The following is an 11123-nucleotide window of genomic DNA, read 5'->3' as shown; positions in this document are numbered from 1 at the left end:
GGTGACGGTCGCTCCGGGCTTCGCTGCTCCCGGGCCGGACTGGACCAGCTGGATCTGGGCACGGACACCTGCAAAGAGGAGGGAATTTATTTCAGGAATTATAATGCTGTTCAGCTACTCCCCGGGGACTCCCCCTGCTCTGCTGAAGTCAAGGGGCATTTCTCGCTCCCGTACAAGCGAAGCAGAACTTTCCCTACCGCCTCCCACAGACACTCACCAGAATGGGTGGCTAAGAGGAAAAGGAAGGCGAAGAACAAGTCCATGAGGGTCTGAAATCACGAGCAGACTCCCCAGCGTCCGGCGCCGGGCAGTTCAGTGTCTGGGGAGAGACTGAGGCGCCTAGAACCAGGGGTTTGTATTTACACAGGAACCCCCGGGGCAGGGATTTGCATGCGGGTCTCACCCAGCGGGAATGGGAGATGAAAGGGGCCGGCAGGGAGCTGGTTCTGGGCTAAATGGAGGAAACAGGTCGAGGTGCTGCTGCCCTGCAGCGGAACATGGGGGAATTGACCAGCTGCTAAATTCATTCCGGTTGCAGGTGGGGATCTGTCTGGGCAGGGGCCTGGCCCTTCCCATCGGGCGAAACTCGGGGTGATGATCACTCGGGGTGATGATCTCTCAGATCAGCTTCGCGGGCAGAAAAGTAAAGAAGTGCATTCTGGGTAACCGGGAACTAACCTTACATAGCGTTAGCGCCTGGTTCTGCTCCCAGTGAAGTCAGCGATGGAATGGCCAGGGTCCAGCCCCGCCCCCCCAATGACAGCAGGGAGGGAGGGAGATCTGAACTAGTCCCGCAGAAAGCAGTGATGTCAGGCAGGGTTTGAACCAGTGTAAATGAGCAGAATCTGGTTTTCATTGGCTGAACTAGCAGGAGGATTGGGCCAGATGGAGACGGGTCTGAGTCCAGCAGAGCTGGGTGGGAAATAGGCTGTTTCCCCTCAAAAACTTTTATCTGTCAGAAAGAAAGAAAGAAAGAAAGAAAGAAATATTGAAAAGTAAAAATTTACAATCATCTACAAAAAACAAAATATCTTTCAACCAAATGCCCCAAATAGATATTTTCTGGAAAAACTGTAGCTAAATTCCTAATTGTCCATTGCAGAAAAGCTCTGACGGGAAATTTTTGCCATCCATTTCAGTCACTGATATGCCCTAATTACCATAGTGTCTGAGCCCCTCACAGTCTTCAGTGTGTTTCCGCTCATAACTCTCCTGTGAAGTAGCGAAGTGTTATTATCCCCATTACACAGACTGAAAACTGAGGCAGAGAAAGACAGATTCTCAGAGGGATTTAGGTTCCTAAACATCCAGATAGGAAGGTATTGGGATTTTCAAAAGTATCCAGGTGTCAACAACTCATTGAAATCAGTGGGAGTTAGGGAAATACCTACACCGTAAGCACCTAAATATGGTAAAAACAGGTGGCCGTTGGTGAGCTAAACTGCTGAGGTACTTAGGCATCTAGTGAGATTTGTACATCTGCAACTTTAGGTGCCCAACTTTGGAAATGTGGCCTAGAGGGACTTGTGCAAGGCGAGTCTTGTGCTTAGGGAGGCTCTGGAATCTCCATCACTGGAGATTTTGAAGAGCGGGTTCGACAAACACTGTCAGGGATGGTCCAGAAGATAAAACTTAGTCCTGCCATGAGTGCAGGGGACTGGCCTAATGACCTCTCGAGGTCCCTTCCAGTCCTACCGTTCTATGATTCTGGGGGAGGGGGGCAGTCACAGAGACTAATGAACGGCCGGATTTTTAAGGGTGTTTAAACGGGAATTATTAGGCGCCCGAATACGTTTATAAATCTGGCTCTAAGTGATTTGCTCAGGTTTTGCAGAGCAGTAAACGGGGCAGCTGCGCCTGTGGCCAGCTCCCTGGTCCCCGAATCCCACTTCCTCCCGGTCAGTGAAGATTCGAACTATTTAGGGGAAACCCACTGGAAACATTTCAGGGTTGGAAACGAGCTATCAGCGCAAGGGGGCGGGAAGATCTCAGGCGCTTTGGGCGAGGGCAGGGCGGTTGTGACAGGGAAGAGACGTAGCCGCCTCATTCAGGGAGACTCTCCCCTCCGGGGTCTTGTCCCGGCGCGTATCACCGTGGGTCCCACCTGGTGCAGTAATAGGTGGCGGTGTCCGCAGCGGTCAGGGAGCGGAGCTGCAGGTAATACTCGTTCTTGGCGTCATCTTTGCTGATGCTCGCTCGGGTTTGCAGGCCGGGGGCGTAGTTCGTGCTCCCGGAGAAATGGATGCGCCCCACCCATTGCAGCCCTCGGCCGGGGAGTTCGCGCACCCAGTTCCACCAGGCGCGGGTAGCGATGGAGTCCCCCGACACTGCACAAGTCACCGTGAGGGACTCTCCGGGCTTCACCACTCCCGGGGCGGACGGGACCAGCTGGATCTGCGAGAGGACACCTTGGCAAAGGGAGAGAAAAGGGGAAGTGACGCTCCACGCTGCGCTGCGGGCAGGGAGGAGAGCGGGGGCTGCGTGTCCCCGAAATACTCACAGAAGGGAGCCGCCAGGAGGCAGAAAAGACACCCCGGCAGCAGCAGCGCCATTTCTCCGAGGTGCAGCAGGAAGGGGACACCCCGCAGCAGGAAGAAACGGGCCAGCGCGGCGCGGTGCCTGAGGCTCGCAGGATCCGGGGCTGGTGTTTAAGCAGGGCAGGGATTTGCATGAGGGTTTCGCCCAGCGGGGAGGGGAGGTGAAAGGGGCTTGGCGGGGGGCGGGGGGCTCTGATTTAGCCGGAATCTTCTCCTGCCTCAGGCCTGCGCCTCACACCGGGGTGAGACACGGAACTGCTCTATTTGTGGGACGCTGGGCCGGCTCGTCAAGTGACAGCGAACACTTCTAAGTATATTCCACACACTGCCACGGAGCTTGAACCCCGGTAGCTCTCCCTCCGCCTCGACTGAGCGCCCGGACCTGCGCTCTCCGCTGCGGTGTGTCTGTGTGGTGATGTCCCTGGCTGGGTGTGGAATAAGACCTGGGTTTTACCATAGGTGTGATTGTTCGGGTGTTGCGGACCCCTGCTGGGTGGCACGTGTGTGACTGTATCGCTGTGTGTCCCGGCCGCCTGTCACTGGAATTAAGGAGAATTATCTCCACTATAGGGACAGGGAAACTAAGGCACGGAGCGGTGAAGTGACTTCCCACGGTCACCCAGCAACAGAGTCGCGAACAGAACCCGGTTCTCCTAAATTTTAATCCTCAAGGGGCACCCTGCTTCCTTGTAGGACTTCTTGAATGGCGCGTGGGTGCAAATCCATGTGTGTCTCATTGCTGCTCTCTGCTGGATTGAAGGAGTCCCGCCCGAGGAGAAGTGCCGAGTGTGTGTCTGTGTGTGTGTGTTTGTGAGGCCTCCTGGCTCCTGCTAGGTAGAGAAAAGACCAACTCGTTCTGTATGGGGGGGTGTCCCTCCCTGCTCGTCCGTATGGGGGTGGGGGAGAATCCGGATCAGCTTTTGTGTGTTTCTGTCATTGCTGCCTCTTACTGGGAGTAATAAAACCATCTCTGTGTGTGTGCGCGTGCGCTACCCCGTGTGTGTGTGTGTGTACGTTTGTGTATTTCACTGCTGCCTCCTGCTGACGGAGATGCGACCCCCCCCCATGTGTGTTTGCTAGTCTCAGTGGGAGTGCGTGACTTCTCGCTCGCTCGCTTGCTTTCCCTGGGTCTGTGTGTCCGTGCTGCCGCCTGCTGGAGGGGATGAGACGTTCTCAGGGTGGGTGTGTAGAAACACGTGTGTTTTTCATTACTGCTCCCAACGAAACGGAATAAGACCCGTGAAGTCTGTGGTGTGTTGCAGGGGACTTGATACACGAGGTATTTTCCAACTTCCCCTCCTGAAAACCCCTCCTGTCAGCGAGTCCCTCTCCCTTAGCTCTTAACCCGCCCGGTGTTAAAGGGGGGCTGGAGGGGTGGTTGCAAACCGGTTTCCCTTCTAGCTCCTATCCCTGCTTTGCTCCGGCTCACTGCCTGAGTCTGGAGCAGTAACACAGGGCGGTTCCCGCAGCTGACATGTCACTCAGCTGTGGACAGAACTCGTCTTCAGGGACATTCCCAGAGATGTTCAGTCGGTTTTGGAAGGATGAGCAGTAGGAATGTAGGGTTCCCAGTCCCTGTAACCCTCCCTCTGGGGACTTGCGGATCCAGTCCCTCTCCACAAGATAACCACCGACACAAGTCAGTTCGAGGGTCTCCTCTGGTGTCACCAGCTCCCGGTCGGAATGGACCAGCTGGATTCGGGAATGGTGATACTGAAGTACCAGCAGGGGTCAAATAAATCAGTAAGTGCTACCACCCCGCTGGGGGTGAATGGCTTGGTGTGATGAAGTGGGATTGTTCTTAAAGTTTCCTCTGAACACTGTAGGGGTTTCCCCTATGCAGTTTTTAAGTCTCTAGGTGGTGGGATAAGGGGGTGTAATTGTTGCAGAGCAAATGGTCAGTGTACATAATTGACCGACACTCTGTCTCCTGGCAGCTAATGGCCGGGGCCCTCCCCCCTTGAAAGGTGAGAGCTAAAGGTGCTGGAGAACAAAGGAGTCAGGTGACCTCCTGGCCAGGGAAAGGAACAAAGCAGAGGAGGAGGGACTGGAGGGGGAATCAGTTTGGGGCTGGCTGGGTACATGGAGTGAGTGCAGACGTGGGTGTCTGGCTCACTGCCCCCCAAAATGGACCCAGCTGAGGTGTCCTGTTCTCTGTACCTACAAGCTCTGTTTTAGACCGTGTTCCTGTCATATAATAAACCTTCTGTTTTACTGGCTGGCTGAGAGTCACGTCTGACTGCAAAGTTGGGGTGCAGAGAACTGTGGCTTCTCCAGGACCCCACCTGTGCGGACTCGCTGTGGGAAGTGCACGGAGGGGCAGAGAATGGTAAATGCTCCAAGGTCAGACCCAGGAAGGTGAAACCATGTGAGTTTCTTGCCCTGGAGACAGTCTGCTCACAGAGAGGAGACTTCCCCAGAGTTCTGACAGGCTTCGTAGGGAGCAGTTCCAGAACATCATCTGGGGACTCTGTGACACTAGGACTTTTCATAAGAACATAGGAATATAAGAACATAAATACAAACCCCTGATTCTTGAAACCTCGGTCTTTGCCCGGACACAGAACTCGCATTTCCACCTCAGACATTCTCCTCTTTCACCAGCTCCCCTCATGAAACCGGGCTTTTTCTTGTCCCTCTTGGCTGCTCCATCATGTGGAGTATTTCCAGCTCCTGTACTGATTTGGGCAGGAGATTTCAAAGGAAGTTGGGTGAAATGGGATGGTGAAAGAGGAGAATGTCTGAGATGGAAAGCCCAGGTCTGTGTCTGGGCAGAGACCGCGGCTCCAAGAATCAGGGGTTTGTATTTAAAGAGGAACTCCCTTGCAGGGATTTGCGTGCAGGTTTCACACACAAGGGGATGGAAGATAGAAGGGGGCTGGCATCAGGACCTCTGGCTAGATAACTATCCCCCTGTCCCTTGGAGTCTCCTTATAAAAGCACAAAGGAGAGACACAAGATTTGCCTTTGCCTGGAAATGTTCCCACTGCCAAAGACCTGCATGTGCTAAGAATGATTCCACAGAGGATGGAGCAGTGATGGGTGCATATATCGTATGGGAGAAAATGGTGCTGTTTTGGGGCAAAGCTTGGCTCTGATCCAGGGTTATACACCCCATCTCATTCTTCTCCAGTGTTTTCTGTTTGCTGTTGTCTTTCCATTATGAATTGCTTTAGCTTTGGCAGGTGTCAGAAGCTTTGTTCCACCTCCACATCCCTTTAGAGAGAGAGCGAGTTTTAGGCTAAATATTTCCACAAGTGGTGTCTGAGGCCTTTCTTTCTTTCTTTCTTTCTTTCTTAGGAGGCAATTCTGGTTTTCAAAGTCAATTTGGAAAGAGGAAGAGCCAAATTTCTAAGGTGCCTGTGAGCTGCCTTCAAAATTGCCAAGGTGCACAACAGCCTTTGATTTCAATGGGGAAAAGGCACCTGTTTGTGTTTTGAAAATCCCACTAGGCACCTAGATGCCTTTACAAATGTGGCCCCAAATGCCTTGGGCACCTTCAGCTTCCCTTGCTTTCAGTGAGATTTATTGGATGACCAGCACTTCTACAAAGGTTATCAGTTCCCCATGTTGGATTTTCTAAAGAACCTGAGTAATTTAGGAGTAATTCCTTTGACTTTCAATGAGATTTAAGCTAATAAATCACTGAGACATATCTACAAGGTACTTAGGAGCCTAAAGGTATTGATAGATCTCCAGCGGGATTTGCAAAACTCTTTAGGTGAGTTAGGTACCTGAATCCTACTGTTGTAAATACTACTCGGTATCTATCTGCGCCTGTACATAATTGGGACCAGACTTTTTAAGGTATTTAGGCACCCAGTGAGAATTTTCAAAATCATTTAAGTGCCTAAATACTTTGAACTCTGGTCCCGAGTTGCTTTTGAAAATCCCACACCTCATTCTTGTGTGTTTTGTTAGCAATAAGTGATGCAGCCGGCAGAGTTGTAGGAACAGATATTTATTGAGCCAGTGCTAGGTACTTGGAGGCCCATGTTTGTCTATTAGCAGCTTGAACAAGCTTGAAATGCTGAGCCTGTGGTGTGGCACCAAATTAGGCCTCATATAGATCCAGACCCTCTTTTATCCTGTTCCTCCCATCTTGTAATTCTTGGATATTTCAGTCAAAACTATTTCTTCTTGAAGCCCAATCATAGAAATTATTTGTGGTAACACACACACACACTGACAGCACATTACATTCAGATAATGATGTGACCATGGATACATCTATCCAAAGTTGAAGATAAAATATAATGGTGTGACTGATCATCCATCCATCCATCCATCCATTCTTTCCTGTCAAAAGCATGTACAGAGAAATCTCATTAATAGTCTGAAATCCATCCAGTCAGTTTTAATTAGTAAGAGAAGCCTAAAATGCAGCAAGTCCCCTCTCTCTGTAACATGGAGAAATAATGTGCCATTCCTTAACATCCTGGTGACATGATTTTTTAAATGAGATGCATCACGGTGGGGTGGTAGTATTTATTTGCAGCACAATGATAAGTGGCGGTGTCTTCAGTGGTCAGTGAATTCAACATGAGATAACATCCATTTCTGGAAGTGTCCCTAAACAAGAAACCCAGATGCCTGATTTGCATGAAGTGTACATGCTTCAGTGGCAGATATAAAAGCAACCAAGTGGTTATTTTGTTGCTACCTCTCTCCTCCCCCTTCTGTTCTTTAGGGGAAGCATCTGTGCAGCTCAGGAAATGAATTTAAAAGCAAGTCAGAGCAGTCAGTGATTAGGGGGTGGTACTGGGGAGAGTGGACTCCTGGGTTCTATTTTCACTTTTGGAAAGAGAGTGTAGTTTAGTGGGTTAGAGCAGGAGAGATTGGAGTCAGAAATCCTGGCATCTATTCCCAGCTTTGTGAAGAGATGAGGGTGCAGAGTGTCTGAGACTCTGGGAGTCAGGACTCCTGGGTTCTATCCCAGAGCTGGGAAGGGAATTGGGTCCAGTGACTTACAGAAGGGGGGCTTTGTGAGCCTGGGCTCTATCCCGGGTTTGAAAGCACGTTGGTGTCTAGTGGGTAAAGCAGAAAGGGCTGGAAGTTAGCACTCTGGGGTTGGAAATTCAAGCACTTTGTGATCGTTTAGATATCTCTATGCTTTAAGTTAATGGGATAATCTGAAGGTACAAATGCCTCAAGCAATGTGCACTGCGGGGAGCCATAGAAATTAGTAAAATCCTCCTGTAATTCAGGATTACTTTTGCTTGATGCAAGGTTGGGGGTGGAGGGAACCTTGACAGCATGAGAGTGCGTGTGCAAGAGAGAAGCAGAGAGAGAGAGAGAATGGATTTTTTTTCAATATACAAGTGAAAGTCATATAAATAGCCAATTATTTACTGTCTTGGATCAGAACAAGAAACACCTCTGTTTCTTTCCCTTTCAACTATGACTGATTCTGTTCTTGCATTAATTTCAGTTAACTTATACATATACATGAATGGTCTGTCACCCACCTAGAGAGAAATTCACTGGAGCAGAAGTTACTGGAGTTATGTCCATTTACACCAGGAAAGAATTATTTATATATTTAAATACAGAGAAATTTCTTTTCTTTTCTTTTCTTTTCATTTCTTTTCTTTTCTTTTCTTTTCAGTTGTTGGACCAAGCAGCACATTCTGCAGCACCTGGATTTGAAGCAGGAATCTAGCCCGCTGAAACCAGTGGACATTGAAGTAAATAGGGAATCTCAAAAGCATATAATACATTAGAAGCCTAAATTTCATTTTCAAAAATGACACGGGGTAAAAATTTCAGAAGCACTCAGTAACCTAGGAACCTACATTTCATTTTTCAAAAGTGACTTTAGGATTTAGGATCTTAAATTCCCTTCACTTCACATAAGATTTAGGGAAACATTCTCAAAAGTACCTACGTGACTTAGTGCTGGGTTCTGAAAGGTATGTAACTCTGAAAAAAAATGCCTCTGGGGGCTAAGGCTGAGGCCTGTTTTTGTCCTAGCGTGTATCATGGTGGTTTATACATCCGGTGGGTGCTCCTAGCATGTTGCTGTGTCTTGTGGACTCAGGCTGTCCACTCGCAGGTAGAACTCGTCCTTGGAAGGGTGGTGGCAGGCCAGTCCTCGCCCACAGACAACCTGCCAACCTGAAGCATATTCTCACCAGTAACTGCACACCGCACCATAGTAACTCTAGCTCAGGAACCAATCCATGCAACAAACCTCGATGCCAACTCTGCCCACATATCTACACCAGTGACACCATCACAGGAGCTAACCAGATCAGCCACACCATCACCGGTTCATTCACCTGCACGTCCACCAATGTAATATATGCCATCATATGTCAGCAATGCCCCTCTGCTATGTACATCGGCCAAACTGGACAGTCTCTAAGGAAAAGGATAAATGGACACAAATCAGACATTAGGAATGGCAATATACAAAAGCCTGTAGGAGAACACTTCAACCTCCCTGGCCACACAATAGCAGATCTTAAAGTGGCCATCCTACAACAAAAAAACTTCAGGACCAGACTTCAAAGAGAAACTGCTGAGCTTCAGTTCATCTGCAAATTTGACACCATCATCTCAGGATTAAACAAAGACTGTGACTGGCTTGCCAATTACAGAACCAGTTTCTCCTCCCTTGGTTTTCACATCTCTACTGCTAGAACAGGGCCTCATCCTCCCTGATTAAACTAACCTCGTTATCTCTAGCTTGCCTCTTGCTTGCTTATATATACCTGCCCCTGGAAATTTCCACTGCTTGCATCCGAAGAAGTGGGTATTCACCCACGAAAGCTCATGCTGCAAAACGTCTGTTAGTCTATAAGGTGCCACAGGATTCTTTGCTGCTTTTAGCGATGGTAGTTCGATCTTGAATATCAGGGAGATAGCGAGTGTTCCCATATTTGTCTATAAATGCGAGCCACACCAGACCTTTTCCTGGGGGCTGCCTGATCCAATGCCACCAGTCTTCTCCAGTAGAGAGGGCAGAATCTGAGGCAGCACAAGTCAGATTGAGGGACCCTGAGACTGTCACCTCTCCTAAACCGGACTGGGTCATCGTAAACCCCAAGATGGGGCCTGGCAAGAGAGGGAAAATACATTAATGGAAGAGGTAATGAACCAGCAATCAAGGCTGGTTTTCTCAAAGACGTACACGCAAGGTCCCACTGAGACTGAATGGGAACTGGACACCTCATTCCCTTAAACCCAGCCCAAGTCATTATTTCCCTCAGTCAATCCCCAAATACACATGTGGAAGGATGAGATGAAAATGCAGAACAATAATAGTTTCATATTTTTCTTTACTGGAGAGATTTCTCTGCCATGAATCACCAGCTCGTTTCCTTGGGACAAACTCAGGTTCTGAGATTCTGGAGTTTCTCTTTAAAGGATAAACCTGAGGGAAGCAATTTGCATGCAGGTTTCACAAGCAGAGTATAACACATCAAATGGGGCTGGACCAGGGGAACAGGTGGGTAAATCCAGAATCTCATCTCTTTGTGAGTGTACCTCTCAATGGGTGAAACTGACTCCAGTGCAAAGGGACAACACAATGCACAGAGGGACATATTCACTGGAGTTGTGTCCACTTCATTCAGCAGAGTATTTATTCCTTTACCCCTACTTTGAGAGCTTAAGTGATGCACAGGAATTTTACTAGCCCTCTACACAGAAGTTAATTTCACCCAGTGTCACACAAAGAAAGAAAGAAAAATTGGGCACGAATTCTGGTTTATTGGGGTGAATGAGAATAGGGCCTTTTACCTATAGAATTGATATGTGCCCATGACTGTAGTATCTGAGCTCATCGGAGACTTTAACATATTTCATCTTACATCATCTCTGTGAGGTAGAGAAATAATGTTATCCTCATACAGATAGGGAAAACTAGGCATGAAGGACCAGATTTTAAGGCTATTTAGTTACCTGAACATGAAGACAGGAAACTAGCAGGATTTTCAAAAGTACCTAAGCTCCTACCTCCATCTTTAGGTGCCTAAATACCTTGTAAACATCTGTCCCAGAGAGATCAAGAACCAGATTTTCAAACATATTTAGGCAATTAAAAAAGGAGATATGCGCCTAGTGGTATTTGAAAAAGCATTGAGCCACCTAAGATCTTTTGAAATCAATGGGAGTTAGGTGCCTTTGGAAAAATCCCTCTGGGTACCTAAAAACCTTTGAAAATCTGGCTCTAAATTTTCTACTGAAAATCTTCCCCACAGTACAGAATCCAAGGAAGGTCTCCTGGCCCTCGTCACATGAAATGTAATCCTGTTCTTCAGTGTCTCAAGCTAGTGTCTCCAGAACCAGAACATCCTTCCCCTGACAAGGATAAACAAAGAAGTTGAGATTCGCAAAGCTGCCTAGAGGCTTTGAACGCTCAGTTCCTTCTGGAAAACAAGTGAGTGTCCAAATCCTTTAGGTGGCTTAGAAAATTTCAGGCTGAAACTTTAACAACGAACATGAAAACAAAGGAGGCAAATGCACAAAGAAAAATGATGAGCAAAATATAAAGGGGCTGATTCTTCTCTTGCATACACCAGTTTTACAGCAGTGGAACTGCCTGGTCTTTAATGGAGTTGGTCCCGACTTACTCCTGTG

At 48.4% G+C, this 11123-nt stretch overlaps 1 gene segment (V, D, J or C); it reads right to left on the bottom strand.

Annotated features, from left to right (window-relative positions):
- Window positions 1–737: 737 nt before the first annotated feature.
- LOC120380828 lies at window positions 738–2552 on the bottom strand. The segment is given in 3 exon segments: window positions 738–952; window positions 2105–2408; window positions 2501–2552. Coding segments are annotated over 3 exon segments (360 nt in total).
- Window positions 2553–11123: the final 8571 nt, after the last annotated feature.

This window comes from Mauremys reevesii, linkage group 13, assembly GCF_016161935.1.
Source record: "Mauremys reevesii isolate NIE-2019 linkage group 13, ASM1616193v1, whole genome shotgun sequence".
Classification (NCBI taxonomy): domain Eukaryota; kingdom Metazoa; phylum Chordata; order Testudines; family Geoemydidae; genus Mauremys; species Mauremys reevesii.
The sequence above is the reverse complement of the archived record's forward strand: the minus strand, read 5'-3'. Positions and strand labels throughout refer to the sequence as shown.